General features: G+C 32.5%; 1 protein-coding gene across 1 annotated transcript; it reads right to left on the bottom strand.

The window, feature by feature from the left end:
• Positions 1-7,059: 7,059 nt before the first annotated feature.
• On the bottom strand, positions 7,060-18,853 carry LOC106869783 (S-crystallin 4-like). Its single transcript, XM_089351850.1, has 6 exons — positions 18,615-18,853; positions 16,151-16,246; positions 14,825-14,940; positions 10,549-10,578; positions 9,115-9,222; positions 7,060-7,295 (listed from the first exon to the last, which is right to left on the bottom strand). Exons 1-6 carry the CDS (start codon positions 18,745-18,747, stop codon positions 7,131-7,133), a joined length of 648 nt encoding a protein of 215 aa, XP_089207976.1. The 5' UTR covers positions 18,748-18,853; the 3' UTR covers positions 7,060-7,130.
• Positions 18,854-19,109: the final 256 nt, after the last annotated feature.

Here is a 19,109-nt window from a genome sequence, read left to right as displayed (position 1 = left end):
TCTTGCTTGGACTCGCTTAAATACTTTTAGAAGGATTGCTGGGGAATCCATCTTGACCAGTAGCTGAGTTTGGATTCATTTCATCTTCATAAGGGACACCTTCATAACTTTATTCCATTAAAATTGAAAATGGCATTGGTGAAACTGAAATTTTGGTGAAACAGTCGTTCCACGTACTGTGCATAAGTTTAGAATCTGGAATCATGTTAGTCTAATAGAAACATCTTAGCCATACAGCCATATTTGTGTCCATGCAAATTTGACTTAACGCCATGATCTAACTTTCCCTTACGTTGTTCTGTCTATATACGAACATATTTCTTGTCTTAACAAGAGAGTAGTAATTTCGTATTTTATGTAGGATTTCTGTGGTTTATGAATTGTTTCCTTATGTTTTAAAAAGATTTCTGATGGTTTCAATTCGCTTGAGGTGTTAGAGGTTTGTTACTCTGTAATTAGTCTATAATTCTTTCCTGTATGCGCAACCTATTGTTGGTTTCAGTGAAAATAGAAAACACTCTTTGTTCGTGTCTTCTCCTTTCGTAGCTATAGGTAATAGATTCCTATTATTGATTATCTTCGAAAGTTATTGTGCTCACGAAGATATTCCACTTACTCGCCGGAGTTTTATGGCTAAAACTTATAACTTTTATTACATTAGCGTTTACAATGGCGGCGAGCTGAAAGAATCGTTAGACAGTCGCCGAAATAAAAATACTTTGTGGTATTTCTCCAGGCTGTTTATATTCTGAGTTCAAATACCGGCAAGTTCTTAACTTTTCACGCCTCTGGTGTGGTTTAGACAAAATACTAGTGTAGTGAAGAGTTCGGTCTAATCAACTACCACCTTCTCCACAGAATCACTGGTCTTACGCCTTAAGCCCATACATTTGTTCACTACAAGCAAATCATTTCTGCAGGTTGTTTAACAAGGCATTGCAGACCCGTCTTTTTCAAACAATGAGAGACTGTTATCATATGCTTCTGGAAGATGTTTATTTTCTGTAAGTCCAATTACCTGTGGAATTGTTTTGTTTTTTTATCAATGAATAAGATTCATACATTTGCTGGTTATTAGTTCTTCATTATGTGTGAATAATAATTGCATGATCTACAATAAGCCAATATTTGTCTGGTGACTTTTTTTTATTTGTTATCATCTCAACGAATCTTTGTGTATACCAGAAATAACAGAATTTAATCCAATTAACTATATACTGTTCTACTAATGTGTATTCATGTATTCAATCAAGACGTAGAGTTAAAAATGTGATATAAGAAATAAAGCAGTATATAAACTAATGCATCATTTCAATTTTCACAAGAGCCGTATTCACTTCTCCTCAAAGATTAATTTTAATACATAGAATGTCAGACTCACATATAGAGTTTCTAAATCTTGATAGGAACAAGTGATTTTTAGGTTGTGGTTCAAAACTTCTGTTGTAACGTAGTTACACGTCGCCAATTAATGTAGTATCGCCACTATTTATGTCGATACTTATTTACACTATACGGAAATTCTCTGTCAATGTTGACGAACCGCGATGGATATTTAATTGACCCTAATAATTAAATTCTAACACAAGAATTTAACTCATGCAGCTCAGAATTCTGTATCTAAATCGGCTTATCACAATACTACACGATTGAGCTTATGAAATAAGGATGCAATTCGCAAGAAAAAAAAATAATCTCAGTTTATTTAGTCTCACTAAAAAAAATAAATAAAAATAACAAATGCTGCATTTGGTGAGATTTGAACCCAGTGCTTTGACACTAGTACTAAATACTATTAGAAATGGCCATTTAGATTCTAAAGAGTTCCCCAATTCATCGCTTTCTTCTAAGCATTTTATCTTAACTTGTTATAGCTTTTATATATTTTATCTAATATATTTTTGTATATTTTTCTTATTCAGATTTTGTTATACTTTAACTGTGATATTTTTCATTTTCTGTTGTGCTACTTTTTTTATGTTATACACTAAAGTATTTGCATTTCGTTTGGTTTAAACGATGATGGTTTCTTTAAATATCATTACATCCGTATGAGTTAGATTTGACTCGAACATATTAAGAATACTTTTTTAGATTAAATTTTTTTCTTGTCAGTGGAGTGCAATAATATTTAATTTAATTCTTTTCAAGAATTTTGGTTCTATGTAACTTTTTATTAAATATCTTTTTAATTTCACTTTTTCGATAAATTCAATCGATTCCATTTCTTCAGTGTCTTCTGGTCAGACTTTTGAGAATTATCGCATGTTTTTTCTCCATACTATCAGAAATAACAAGACCGCATGGCAGGAGCTATATGTATGTATGTATGTACGTATGTATGTATGTATGTATGTATAAAAAGATATATATACACATATATGCTTATACATACAAATATTCATAGATATGTGTGTATATAGACACACACACTCATATATATATATATATATATATATATATATATATATATATTATACATATATATACATTATACATATTCATATATATCTATATCTATATCTATATACATATATATATATATATATATATATATATATATATATATATATATATATATATATATATATATATATATATATGTATATATATGCACGTGTATATATAAATGTGTGTGTGTGTATATATGTGAGCATGTATATTGGAATTTTGTTTGTTTCTTTTATTTTAATAATTCCAAAGAAAACTCCAGACGATTTTTTTTTTGTGCAATTTTAATACGCTTCGTACTTGAATGTTTAAAGTTCAGACAGTCTGCAGAAATATTGAGCTGAACTACAAAGTCTGGCAGCTGCGGTGTTGTCTAGGTAAAATGAATTGCATGCGCCATCTCACTTGTCACGGTTCACGATTAACCGAGCAAAAAATTAACATATAGCTCCTGTATCACAGACCAGTGGATTAGCAATAAGTTCGTTAACAGAGAACATTATACATAACCATGAACATTATGGTCATCATCATCATCTACATCTCGCTCAACGTGATCATCATAGTCACTATTATTACCTCAGCAGAATAAAACACGTGTTAATCTGAGGCAGTTTCGTCGTGATACACTGTGTTGAAAATTGTATCTGCCTGAGACATCACGCAGCGAGGTCAAATTCGGTAACTCGTTTTTGCAAAGTAACCTTCTAAATCATTCAATCACACTTTGCCTCCATTTATAATGATGGATGTAAATGTTTATGTGTGTATGTATGTATATATATTTGTGTTTGTGTATTTGTGTAAATATAGTTAAAGATTTATATATTTTTCTATGCAAAAAAGAACATCGAACATAAAGTAAAGGACTTCATACATAGTTAATTTTTGATCTTGTAACGTTAGCCATTTTTTCTTTTAAGTTCCCTTCCGCTGGTGTATAGTTTATACGTTTCGCTACTACCATTTCTTCTATTTTACTTCCTTTCTGATATTTGTGGTTGACTTTGAATGCATAAAGACTTCGCCTGCTGGTTATAAAGTTACGTTTGAAATATCGTCTTTTAAGAGAAGTCTGTTGAAATTTAAATTATATTTTCAAAAGATTTCTACTATAACTTTTTTGAAGTTACATATATATATATATATATATGCGTATATGCGTGTTGTTATTTATGGCATAAGGATTTAGAAACTTCGAGAGATATGAAATAATTGCTTGTTAAATGGTGGAACTCAAGGTTGATTATGCGAGAAATAATATCACGTAGATATTGAGGTAATAAATTCCTTGGTTAGAAGCACTCGTAGGTTACCTATGGGTCGGAAACCAATATTATCTGTAAACATAACTGATCTGTCATAAGTCAAAGGGTGCACATAGAAGTTGGGTAGGCTTTGACAACTGGCTGTCTTGTTTACAGAGAATATGGGTAGTCATGAAATGAATCTGAAAAATATCCATATTTAATTACCCAAAGGTTTTAGACAAAAAAGCGTAAAAGGAGAAAGGATGGTTAATCCTTGACACCTGTCACAGTTCGCCACAAACTAAAATTCACATTTGCAGCGAAATTTATGTCTGTGATAGATTGCACAGATATGGTGAAAAGTTTTACAACATAAGACGAATATGAAAAGTAACTATAAAATATATTTTGTTTTTAAATATAAGCTGATATAGATCTCCAACGAGCATGATGATACAACCCCGCCACACACACAAAGATATGTGCATGTATATATTTGTGTGCGGGTTTATATACAGGGTGCGATGGGTAAATGGTCGCCAGTTTATATTTTTAATTTCACGCACACACATTGTTTGTTTTTGATTTTGTCGACTACACACACAGTATAGTAGCGTCAGTTGGGCACCGTCTGTGAGAAAAACAGCACTATGGCGCCATTCACTCTGCCAGGAATTTGGAAACGACATACCTGTACTGCTTGGCATTTGCACCTGAAGCTCCAATATAGAACATTTTAGTGTGTGTGGGTGTCAACCAGAGGACCGTGAGTGACAAAAATAAAATACCCAGTCAACATCATGGTGTTTGGAGTGATGACTTGAGATAGAGCTGCTCTGGGCCAAGCGGTTGGATGCTGGAAGACCCTATGTCTGGCAACAGAACTCTTTTCCAACCACATTACCCCTAACATCTGGCCACCTAACTCCCCAGGCTGCAATCCCCTTGATTGTTATGTGTGGGGCGCAGTTGAGCGAGAGACCGACAAAACTCCTTTTAACACCAAAGATGAACTGAAAGCAAAGATTATGACAACATTCACGAACTTAAACAAGGAAGCTGTCCAGAAGAGATGCAGGAGATTCTGAAGTCGTCTGCAGGCCGTGATTGAAGCGAATGGCGATTTTATTGAGTGTTATATTCGCTTTTCTCGTTGAAAGTATTAACAACTCATTTGTCATTAAATAGCTGTTGCAAAATATAGACGTTTCAGTTTCAACACATGATCTGAGATCAACAATTTGTTCTATAATTTCAAAAATAACCTTTTTCTGTCTCGAATTAAAGTTGTTCTATGTATTTTGGTGTTGTACTATCTATCACAGTATCCTGTCAAATGCCTATGTAGTTTCATCTGCTTGTTTGCCAATATGTCTGTTAGCGATCTAAGCATTAAATATCATTGTTGTTTCAACTCAAATCTGCGTAGATATTTACGAAGGTATCGTACGATGAGACACTGAAAATCTGTATAGCAAAACTTGAGCTTTTCATTTCTATATTTGTAGTCTGAGATATGTAGTGTGTGCAGAGATTCCAAATTTCTTTAAGATGAAATGCCTTGTGACGTTTCTTCTGGGTCTTTATTTTCAATTCTGTTCAACTTCAGCCAGGGTCGAATTTGCCTCTCATCCTTCGGGGACAAGAAAATAAGTACTAGTCAATTATGGAAGTCGATATAATCGACTAGCCTCTCCGCATCCCACCAACTTTTCAAAATGCTGACCTCGTGCCAAAATTAGAAAGAAATGCTATAAAGAACATTTCAAATTCATTCTAATAATCCTTTCTACTATAAGCACAAGACCTGAAGTTTGGGGGAGGGGGATAGTTGATTAGATCGATCCCAGTACGCAACTGATACTTCATTTATCGATCCCGAGAGGATTAAATGCAAAGTCGACCGTGGCTAAATTTGAACTAAGAACGTAGCGATGGACAAAATACTGCTAAGCTTGTCCCCCAGCGAGCTAGCAATTCTCCCAGCTCGCTGCCCTCATATTTATTCTAATAATGGCTGACGAAAGGGTGTTTTGTAGAATCGCTAGAATTCTGAGTTCTAATCCTTCTGAGGATGACTTTTTTCCTTACTTCCCACGAATTCGCTAAATTAAGAACAAGTGAAGTACAAAAGTCGATATAAACGATTATTCTCTTCAGAAGTTTATGAATTTGATCCTATGTGAGAAATCATTATAATAATTGTTTTTGATTTAGTTATTACGTCAGCAGTTTTCAACAGGTAAGGTTAGTTTTACTCTCGACCCCACTCTTTGATTAATACTTTATTTTATTGACATCGGAAAGATGAAAGGCAAAGTTGACCTTGACAGACTTTGAACACAGAATGTAAAAGAAGAGAAAAACGGGAAAAATTTCGAAAAAATTGTTTATGGTGTTTGTTTCATCCCTTTATGTTCTTGGTTTAAATCACGCCGAGGCCAATTTTGCTTTTCATTATTTTGGAGTCGATAAAATAAAATACCCTGAAGTAATGGGGTTGATCGTATCAATTATCTCTTCCTCTCAAAATCGTATGCCTTTTGCCTGCCTTAGAAACGAAAAGAAATCATTGTAAAAATGACTTGTAAATTAGATATAGGACACTAAATACTTGTACTGGTACTTTATTTTATCGATCCTCCAGGGATAAGTCCTCTATCAGATACGGCAGAATTTCGAAACAGAATGAATTAAATACTGAAGAGTATTTTGTTTGACATTCTATCAGTAATCATTTAAGGTAATATTATTTGCGAAATTAGAGAGAACACCTCACACATTTTCTTGGAAGTGGAGATGGGTACAATTCCACAACAAAATTTGATCACTATTTTTTAAGCCCCAGTAGGATGAAATGCAAAGTTCACATCGGAGAAGTATTAATACAAGACGTGAATAAACAACGTGAGATATATCAAAAACGAATGATATTATTTCCCATATTGTAGGCGGTGACCTAACAGAAGTGTTAGTACACAGGACAAACTGCTTGGTGAGATTTGGTCAGTCTTTACATTCGAAGCTCAAATTCCGTTGAGGTCGATTTTGCCTTTCATCATTCGCAAGTGCCAGTCAAGTATCGGAGTCTATGTATTCTATTTCTTCCTGCCTTCACACCACCAAAAATGCTGGTCCTGAGCCAAAATTTAAAGCTATTATTTACCATATTGTGAGAATTTGTGAATGAAACAAAATAACATCACTTGAAGTGAAACAAAAGCAAGCTTCAGTAGGAATAACAATTCCGCTTCTCAGAAGATCTGATAAAAGTATATCATTTATTTGATCGTTCAAATTACACTATAAAGTAAAAACCATAAGAAATTTTGAAATTAAAACAATCACACAATATGCATCAGAATTCAGTACATTTTATTTCAGGTCGGTAACAATCTTCAATGCATGATATCTTAACCTTATTTCCATTTAGAATTCAGTACGACTGCGTTTCTGTAAGTACGATGACAATTTGGTGTGATTCATAACACGGGTTCTCAACGCTTGAAGTTTCGGGTAGTTGTTGAGAAGAGCAGAATCATCCCTCAGTGGATTCTCAAGAGCGCAATAGCACATCATATCAGCCATTGTGAACTAAAATGAAAATTTAGTATAGGTTTGTAAAATGAGAGAAGAAAGTATAAATATGCGGATATATACATACATACATACATGCATATATACATACATATATATATATATATATATATATATATATATATATATATATATATATATATATATATATATATATATATGTATGTATGTATGTATATGCATACACAGAATATGAGGAGTTTAAGTCAAGAAAGATAGCCCAGACTAATAGGTATGAGGTCTAAGTGCTCTTACCAGGATTTATTATTTATTTATAAACCTCCCCTTCGTTCAGCTTTACATTTCTAATATAATGTATTTATATATCTATCTGCTTTCTCTCATATTAAAGCACGTTATTAATTCTGCCTCTCATTGTTCACTCGGACCTACAAGCTGCTAGCGCTACCTTTTCCCTTCTCGCAACTGGATACATTAACTAAACTTTATTTTCAACATGAACTTTTCCCAGTGATGTGCAACAGGAAGAGCCCTCTCATATGGATGTGAATAAATCTCTCTACCCCCCGGAACACGATAACCTATGAACTGTAACGAACTATCATCTTTCTACCGTACTACGCATTTTTCTACAACAAATTTTCCTGTCAATATATTCCTGCTTCTATTTCGTATATTTCTCCGAAGACGGAATATCCAATATAAGAAACCACAGGTCGATATGGTGATCCAGTACCTGGGATATCCCGGAAACAGCTGCAAGAGGCTATATCCATTAATTCTACTTACATTCCATTAGCATTAAATTTCTTAAATTAAACTAAATTAATTTAAATTCTATAATCCTGCCTTGATTGTTTTCCTCCTCTTCAACTCATACACACACACAGACACACAGACACACACACACACACACACACACACACACACACACACACACACACATATATATATATATATGTATATGTATATATATATATATATATATATATATATATATATATATATATATATATATATATATATACATATATATATATGCATACATGCATACAAGTGTAAAGATTTATGAAAATACCTCGTGATGTATTTTGACAGAATAAATTGGATTATTAAACATGTGTGCTAGTGTTAATCAGTTCTAGTGTTAATCAGTTAATTAGAATTTTAAAAAAATAGTATCACTTATATGTATAAGGGTAACGAATTAGCAAAATCGTTATATCATTGGGCAAGATGACGTGCGCCATTTGTGTAAGATTTTTAAGTTCTGATTTCAGATCTTGCTACGATGAATTCTGTCTTAAGCATACCGAATCCATAAAATACAACTAAAAGTTATGATAACAACATGCACATAGGCTCTTTGAGCTGGATCGGCTCTTTGGGCTGGATCGGCTCTTTGAGCTGGATAGGCTCTTTGAGAGGTAAATATATGGGCACTCATTAAAGCAGACGATACAACTGCTATTTATATGGTGTGAATGTATTGATCTTGGCCACCGGTATCTAACTGGGTGTTGATACAATGGAAATTTTATCCTATGACAAAATGATCTTAGATACGATTGCCAGATTATATGGTACCTGGGCCATTGATAAACTGAGTAATGTAGAAAGATAGATGTATCTATATCTTAAAAAAAAGACCTTATCTACAATTTGCGTGTTTCTTGAAATTACATGTTGTTGTTTTAGTGCATTTACAAAAATAGCTTTACATATATTTCATTTCCAATTTAAACTATAGTCAATGTTATTTGCCGTTATCAGAAAGTGTGAAGTTCTTCCATAAATATAAAGCCCTTTTTCATCAACACAAAGATTGAAAATACGAAGAAATATTTCGTCAAACCTGGTCTCCCATGAAATATTGGTTGCCATTGTTATACATTTCAAGGGTTTTCTCCATGAATGGCAGAATTCTGCGCAAAGTTTCTTCATATCTCATACGTCTTTCTGACTGCAGATCAAAGAAATATATCAAATATGAAAATTAATATCTTTTATAACAATATAGATTAACAAATTTGTAAATGTCTTTTTCTTGTTATTATTGGTGTAATTATTATTGAAGATGGCAAATTGGCACGAACATTAAGGAATCAGAAAATGTGATTTACAAAATCCGCTGCGGTTTGAAGTTCTGAGTGCAAAATTTAGCCTCCCTCTCATTGTTTTGGAGGGATTCGATAAAGTAAACTACCAATCTAATACAGACGACAATAATATCGATAATTTTCCCCACATTTCTAACACTGTGCGTAAATCAAAACCATTTGTATACAGCGAACTATATTCAGTGCTTATGTAATTTTTCACTAGATACATATTCAACGATTTTTTATTCAGACTTATTATTTTCCACCATTACGAAATGTTTCGTTACTTAAAACGTCTAAATGATATATCACGGGTTATGTCAAGCTGATTATTTCATAGTAGATTTAAATTGTACCATATATGATTAGAAAATTTACATGAGTAATAAAATATCTTAACTATGTACATTTTACGTATCTTTTCTTTCAATTTCAAATTTATACTTGTAGCGCTGCAAAAAATTATGAAGAAATTATCTCCCTTGCATAAATTGTTCTCTAGTGTATAAAAGAAACAAATCCTAGCGAAAGTTGTATGATGACACTTTCTGAGAATGAAGACAAATTAAAGAAAAAAAAAAACGTTCGTTGCTTAGGTACAAGACCAGCAATTTCTTTTTTTTTTATATATATAACTGGATTAGTGTGTACTTGAGTAGTGCATTGTTTTTATCGACCGTGGTAGGATGAGAGGCAAAGCTGGCTGCATCAGAAATTGAAATACGAATATAAAGTTTTGAAACAGAAACTCCACTATTCCATACCAATGCACCGAAAGAATTTTAAGAAATTATTTAAAACATTTTAATGATATTTGTAAAAGATGGATTTTTGCAATAATAGTGTGTAAATGAATTGTGAAATTCAATTTCAAATTCTGAAAGTTCGGTAATAAACACCCCTAAGGGTTTTATTTTCACTCTCAAATTTGAAAGAAAGTGAGTACCCAATGGGTAAACTGCTGTAGATAAATTATTGTATAAATGAAAATTCGTATATTCTCCTAGGTAGTTAAACACGCTGATATATTTACACATTGTGAATTACTTGGAATTTACTAGGAAATTATATTTTTATATTAACATAGCAGAACATAAATATGAGAAAATACTAATAAACATCAGCAATCTAATTTAACAATAAGGATATACTGAAAATATTTTAAGTGGAAAATATGTAATACTTACTGAGATGTTAGAATCACTTGAACGCTGGAACTATAATATACGTAAAAAATTGTTATTTGGTTTAAAAGCGATAAATGGAAAAATAATCATATTAAAATGTATATATATAGATATGTATATATATATATATATATATATATATATATATATATATATATATATATATATATATATATATATATATATATATATATATATATATATGTATATATATATATATATATATGTATATATATATATATATATATATATATATATATATATATATATATATATATATATATATATGTATATATATATATATATATATATATATGTATATATATATATATATATATATGTATATATATATATATATATATATGTATATATATATATATATATATATGTATATATATATATATATATATATGTATATATATATATATATATATATGTATATATATATATATATATATATGTATGTATGTATGTATATATATATATATATATATATATATATATATATATGCTGAGGTGCATGAACACAAACAGGTATGCAGGAATGCATGTGGGTGTATGTTAGTGTATGTGCGTGTGTTTGCAAGTGTGTGTTTTCATAGATTTAAACGTAAATGTACATATATATTCATGGAAATATATATGAATAATTATATATAGGTAGCTACACACTCTTCCAAGCACATGTGTGTGTGTGTGAGTGTTAATATATATGTAGCTTTATGTGTGCAAATATGTGTAAATATATTTTCGTGTGCGGACGCGTATATTCCACCACACACATTTATATATAAGTATATACATAATTGTATGTGTGATATATAAATATATATATATATATATTCATAAATATTCAATTATGATTCATATAAAGTGCGTATATTTAAATATGATTATAATTGATGTAAATTATATATGCGAATGTATGTGTTGGGGTGGGTTTGTGCGTATGTGTTCACGTACATGCCCACTTACAAATTTATATACATACATACATACATACATACATACATACATATATATTATATATACAAACATACACATAATGTATGTTTGTATCAAGTTGCACGACTGAATGTCAATTTGGTAATTATTTAGCGTCTCTAAAGATTATTTCAGATGTTCAAAAAGTGCACTTTTAAAAGGAAACAGCAGTTTACAGCAATCTCATATTCCACTACTGAAGTAATGAATGTTCCAGCTCCTGACAAAATTAAATAGAATCTATGTTTGCATTAATATATTTGTAACGCAAAAGATATGGCTTCTATCGAAAGACTTACTTCTTGGATCATACAGCTACTGTCACAAAACCTTTTGGAGAAATAAATATATATATGAGAAATCTGATTGGCTTCTGTTTGGTCCTCGCCAACAGCTACGATTTTATATACCAACAATCACACATTGAGTTACTTCAAAGACAATACTTTTCAAGCACAATCAATAACCACACGGTGATTATTATTATACTGGCACCGGTTTTAATAAGGAAATATTACTGGTGGTAATTTCACAACCGTCCATTTTATCCTTGCGATGAAGGTGCTGACTGAAACATCATATATAGAGTACCAAGTACTTCATACAGGTGGAATGAATAAGATTTTGGCTACGATCTGGCTACATTATCAGTTACTGGCAGCTGGTAAATTTAAAAGAACTTGAGAAGCTCAAGCAATGAAATACAACTTGCCTTCTTCTGAGAAATGAGTGAGTTGTATTATGAAATCTTAAATCCCCTTTTCTAACTAGTTAAGAGACAAACGTACATACAAATAATATATATATATATATATATATATATATATATATATATATATATATATATATATATATATATGTGTGTGTGTGTGTGTGTGTGTGTGTATGTGTGTGTGTGTGTGTGCGTTTGTATGTGTGTGCGTGGGTGAGTGTATGTGTATGTACATATACATTTATATATATAACTATCCCTGAGGAAGACCATCCCATGTTCGCAGCGGCATTCTCATACTCGATCAAGTACCAGATAGTGATGGATGTTTATACATATACTTATATGTATATATGTCTCTATGTATGTATGTTTGTATGTCAGTATGTATGTATAGGCATACGCACATACACACGCATACAGGTGGTTGATAAAATAATGGAAAAACCTTAAAATTTCAGACAAATTAATTTTAATATGGGATAGGACCACCTTTGGCAGTAATCGCAGCCTGAATTCTACGAGGTATGGACTCGTACAAAGTTTGAATTGTTTCCAAAGGAATTTTTATCCCTTCTTCAGCTAAAACAGTTTCTAACTCTTGTAGTGGTGATGGTGGAGGATATCGACTCCTTACTTGTTTTTCTAACACACCATAAATGTTCAATAATATTGAGATTTGAGTACTGTGTTGGCCAGATAAGATGACCAACTTCACTAGAATGTTTGTCGTGCCATTCAGTAACGATTATAGCTGTGTGAATTGGTGCGTTATCATCCTGAAAGATTTCGTTTCCCTCCGGAAACAGTTCCGCAAATATAGGATGAATTTGATCAGATAAATTGCTTAAATAATCTTGACTATTAATTCTGCCATGAAGGGAAAGCATTGGGCCGGCGGATTTCCAAGATATAGCCCCCCCCCCCAGATCATCACAGATCCTCCTGCAATTTTAGCAAAACATATTAAGAAACACTAATAATAAAAAAAAAAAAAAATATATATATACAAGCCTTTGACGGTTTTATAGATATTTCGAAATTATGATGCTATGATGCTTGGTGTTTCTATTATTTTGTCCAACCCCTATATATATATATATCTTTATATATTTATATATTTAATCCTTTATATTGAACACTCAATATTTCATATATTCAATAAGACATATTCCATATATTCAATAAGACATTCAATACTTCATTTCATTGTACCATCCATCTTTTTTTATATTACATATTATATATTCCATATTCTATATCCCACACAAATTTTACAAGAATATAAATAAAAAACATAAAAAACAGACAGAGCTGGAACTCTTTTAAATAAAATAATATATTCCTCTATACACGATCATACAAAGCCTTTTTTTTGTATTTATTTTTACTCACACACACACACACACACACACACACACACACACACACACACATATATATATATATATATACAGAGAGAGAGAGAGAGAGAGAGAGAGAGAGAGAGAGAAAAAGAGAGACAGGAAGAAAAAGAGAGACAGGAATGGAGAGAGAGAGAGAGAGAGAGAGAGAGAGAGAAAGAGAGAGAAACGAAGAGATACTTCCTCTTCTTCCCGTCCCTTTTCTTCGCCTCCTCCTTCTTCGGCTGCTGCTATTTAAACCATCAAATTTCAGAACCAAATATATCATTTCACCCTTAAAGACAGTTTTTTAAAATCAGCCACTACCTTCTTTACGAACCCACACAAAGGAAGAGAGAGAGAGAGAATGAGATAGGCAGACAGACAGAAAAAAGGAAAATGTCCCTACCTATTTGAAGAGTGTGGAAATACAAAACATTTAATTTAATTTCTTTTCAATTTAATTAATATCCATCTTTGTTTTACTGTTCGTTGAAAAAGTCAAAAAGACAGAAACCGGTACTAACCATATATATATATATATATATATATATATATATATATATCTTTTCGCCCTTTCAAAGCCTAGCCAGGCTCACGGGCCCGGTTTCCAGGTTTCTATGGCGTATGTGTTCCCGCAGCTGGACGGGACGCCAGTCCATCGCCGCCTTACTCAAGAAACGGGAAGAAAGAGTGAGAGAAAGTTGGGGCGAAAGAGTACAATAGGGGTCGCCCCCCCCCCCCCTGGGGGCCATGTGGAGCTTAGGTGATAGATAGATAGATAGATAGATAGACAGATAGAAAAATCGGAAAAATCATGTTTAAAATTTAAGTGTGACTTTCCGCGCATAAAATCTAAGATTTGTCATATTTCTCTTTATCCTTATTTGTTAAATACATAGCACTGTGTAACTTGTTAGTGTTTCCCGCAAATATTATTACAAGATTCTGTAGTTTTCTTTTAGACATATGCACTTATTATAGGGAAATGTCATCTTGAATAGGCCTGTGATAGAGGAACATATCTTTATCTTACATTGTTTGCATTGCAGCCATCAATTCAGTGTCATATATCATAATTTTATCCATATTACTCTCCTAGATATAGATAGAGACGTTACTTTAGAAGTAAAAGTAGGGAAAAGAAGAGAAACATGGGGTATCCATTTAAAATTAGAATTCAAAGACGTTATCATACCATCATTCTGCCATCTTTCTCCTGGAACATCCTCAAATAGTCATCCAAGATGTCATAGAAACATTCTGAAATGTAGTCAACTCTGGCCATCTCAATGTTGCTTCTGCCATGAAAACCTAGAAAGTAATACGAGAATATATATATGCATTCATATATATATAGATATATATACTTACATAAATATATGTATATGTATGTATATATATATATATAATTATTTGGCAAAATGCGAAGTGAGCGTGATATACATATCTACAGAGTAATGCTTAGACAGATGATAATTTCAAAATTTCAGCTCCCTCACCCAAGGCGTTAAAATACACTGTTAGTACGATCCTCTCGAGCTGTTATGAAAGTAGAAACACATGTGTACACAAGTAGGTTTAATGTATATATTTACAAGGAACATTGAATACAGAGTATGAAGGAGATATCACCTTACCTCTAATTCATTTTCCGTACTCGGCATTCTGTATTCTACGTAAATATATGCCATTTTCTCTAGCTCTAGCACTCATAAGACCGGCTTCTCTGTTTGCAGCGTGTAAAGTGACCATGACTACAACAGTGACTGAGGTCAAGGCAAGCAATTTTGAGGGAAAGGGATCAGTTAATTACATCACCCCAGTATTTCACTGGTACTTTATATCATCGACTTCGAGGGGATGAAGTACATAATTGATCTCAGTAAGACTTATATTCAGGACATAAATAGCCCGAACAAATGCGGCAGATCATTTTGTCGAACGTGCTAAATATTCTTCCAACTCACAGCTTTGTGTGCAATATTAGGAAAAATAAAATACAAGGATTTTAGCTGGTTAGTATGTAAACGGAGATTTGTTGATCACAGCGTATTTTGAACTAAATACAGTCACCAAACGTTTAGTATGAAAGCTATGCAACATAGTTTACCTCCTTGTTTTATTTCGTCAAAGGGTTATAACTAACATCTTATCCTTTATGCAGTCAAAACCGAATCAATACATAGCGTCTGAGAGTTGTTACAACGAAGTCAATTGTGAGTACTTAATCGTTCATTTTAGTTTCAGTTGATTGATTCAACAATGTCAATAAATATTTAAATTCATAATACATTTCACTACTATATTGCCGAAGGCATTCGACTCACAATCATAATATTATAGGCTCAATTCCTGGATCGGGCGGTGTGTTGTGTTCTTGATACTTCATTTGACGTTGTTCCAGGATAATAACAGAAACAGTGAGTAACAACCTAATGCTAGTATAATGGTATATAAAACATTTTCAAAAATGGTAATATAGTGGTATATTATGGAATAAGAAAATAGTAAAATTACTCACCGAATTCTCTGGCCAAATATCTACCCATAGCCATACTCTGGGGAATTTGGGTCCTGTTGTCCAATTCCAGCATTGGCATCATGGAGCATGGCATCTCTAGAAAAGGTAAATGTGTGTATACATATATATTTATAGGTATAAGTATTTGATGTCACAAGAATTTATCATCTTCGAGGGAATCTGAAATAATTCTTCTTTAGAACGGTTTATCTCGAAACAACCTTCGACGTTTTCTATCCAAAAGGATTTTAACCCCATATTTACACGCTATTATTTTTGATTTATTTGCTTCGAGATACACTCCTCCAAAAACGAATTATGTGTATGTCTATCAACATTATATACACGCGCACACACATCAATATTGTGTGAAGATGTGCGCGCGTTCGTGTTTATGTCAGCTAATTTGAACAATTGAAATCCTGCAAATTGTATTAATATTTTGTCAGAAAAATTGGCACTCGATCATGTAAAGAACGATATTTACCGACAGTTTGATGCGACGCATTCATCGTAAAGCATTGCTGCAAGTATTTATTGTATCTAGCCGAAAGAACAATATAGAAATCGATACATGGATCAGTTGAACACTTAACCTACAGAGCTGAAACCAAAATCTGTAATACATTCGTTTCAGATTCGTAGCATTTCAACCACTCCAGCTTTCATGCGCTAATAATTCCTTCTCAGATTAGCACAAGGCTAGTAGTTAACTAGAAAGTGTTATTTTGGTTTTATTGACTTTGAATTTATTACTGTATATCAGGTTAAGTCGACTTATGCACTAAAAGCCTGGGTGGAACCAAAAGTTTCAGGTGAAGTGCAACAGGAATTGTAAAAATAGTGTCAGTGTTTCAATGTTTACACAGCATACTACGTCAATTTGTATGCCGGAAAATAAGTATATTGTCTGTAAAGCAATAAAAAGAACAGTAGGTCTCCTTGGTATTCGAACTCAAGATATAATACCTGCGTGAATTTATCAAGAACGGAATAGCCTTGTTTCTGCCAATCATTAAATTTTTACTTAACAATTTTTTATTAATGTCAAGAGATAATAAACGAGCGCTGCATATTTTACTGGAAGGTTTGCAGTCAATTTAATCAGTAATATTGGTTCATACTTCAATAATCTCGAATATATGTCAAGCAAAATTTTCGTAGGTGGTATTTGAAATCAGAATATGTATTAAACACCACTGTAATTCATCTAACCTAAGAGTCTGCGTCTACCATTCTACCATTTCAATATTGTTTTACAAGAAAATGGAAAACAAAAGAAAGAAACTGAAAAATAAAACCGTTCAAATTCTCTGAAACTGTTCCCACGGTACGTCATCTGCCGAATGAAAGCCAACATTGCAATCAATTGTTGCAACCTGTGCTGAATAACTCTCCGGAAGAGCATGTACCTCGATAGTTTATAGAAAAACTAGCTTGAGAGAGAGAGAGAGAGAGAGAGAGAGAGAGAAAGAGAATAGTCTGTGTTCATCTAACTTGCAAGAAACAGCAGATTATTTTCCTAGCAATATCACATTGTCATCTAAAAGTATAATGAGTACATAATGTAATGTAGCCCTAGAGTTGGAAAATTATTTTTTTAGAATCGGAATGAGCACAACAACTAGAAAAGGTTTGATGCAATATCTGCTGAAATAAGGCCTACTTAGGGCTGAATTAAACTGATTGGTTTACTAATTAAAGTAAAAACTAAAAAAAATAATACTAAAATAAAATAAGATATATATGCGTGACTATGCGTGTGAATAAATATTTAATATGTGATGAGTTAGTCTCTGACTACACTGATTTTCGCCAGTGGGTGCACAGGGTCTTCAGAAAACACCGTGCCGGAAGCCTTCGTGCACCCACAAACAGAACAGTATCAGATTGACTCAACCCAAATAAAATGATCTCTCTACTCTGGTATCAAGTCCATTTCTTCCCGACAGTCAACATTAAACATGTACACACACACATACTCATGTATAGATGATTGAGAGAGATAGGAAGAGAGAAAGAGGGAGACATGTAACATTTTGCAGCTTGAGTATTTAGGAGTTACAAAGAGTATGATCAGTCGTGATGTCCATGCGGTTCTTTTGGCAAATAAGCAATTTAAGTAATCACATGCAACAAATAAAAGCAATTAATGTAATGGTAAATAAAAAAAAAATTCAAATGCTGGATGACAAAATAATTTATGATCATAGTTTATTATCTACATGGATATTTAGTTGATTATCTACACTTTCAGAAAAAAAAAATTAATAATTTAACTAGTTTTGAAAGCAATGGAGAATTATTTAAAAAACATAAAACAAGGTCAATTTCACAATAAAACTGACAGACTAATTAAATTAAAAAATCGTTCTATTTGACAACTTATTTCTTACATTTCATTTCACAATTCCTATTCTGTATCATTCATTTAAAACACAATCTATCAAATATGAATACATACTGCTTCTCAAGCCGTCCCATTCTGAATATTCGATTCTGCGATCGTTGTACTGGACACCAGCAGCTGCAAAAAGCATACGGCAGATCTCAGCACGGCCACGGTGGTTGAAGTAATGCAGAGTGTAGGAAGGCATGGTTGATGTTGGCTGTTGGTGTTGTTATCAACGTTGCAAGTGATCAGAAGTGTTCGTTTAGTTGTTGCAAATATGTTGTGCAGCAAGTGTTTGAGGCCGATTCCATCTGCTAGACTGTATTTTATAGTCAACTGATATGTATTTATCTCAGATAATGAATAATGTCAAACTAATTACTGAAGGACTAAGAGAAAAAATCATAGCGACTTGTTAATTACGTGATGTTCTCCCAAAATAGGTGACTGCGCACTGTCTATTACTGTCATTTAAGCTTCTAAACAGAAGACATGCACATTTTTGAGAGTGAATTCACAAGTAATTTGTCTTACTTTTCCTTGCAACAAGTGCACAATTTGATTTAA

This window comes from Octopus bimaculoides, chromosome 5 (genome assembly GCF_046866305.1).
Source record: "Octopus bimaculoides isolate indiv1 chromosome 5, ASM4686630v1, whole genome shotgun sequence".
Classification (NCBI taxonomy): Eukaryota; Metazoa; Mollusca; class Cephalopoda; order Octopoda; family Octopodidae; genus Octopus; species Octopus bimaculoides.
Note: the sequence above shows the minus strand (reverse complement) of the source record. Positions and strands in the feature narration are given on the sequence as shown.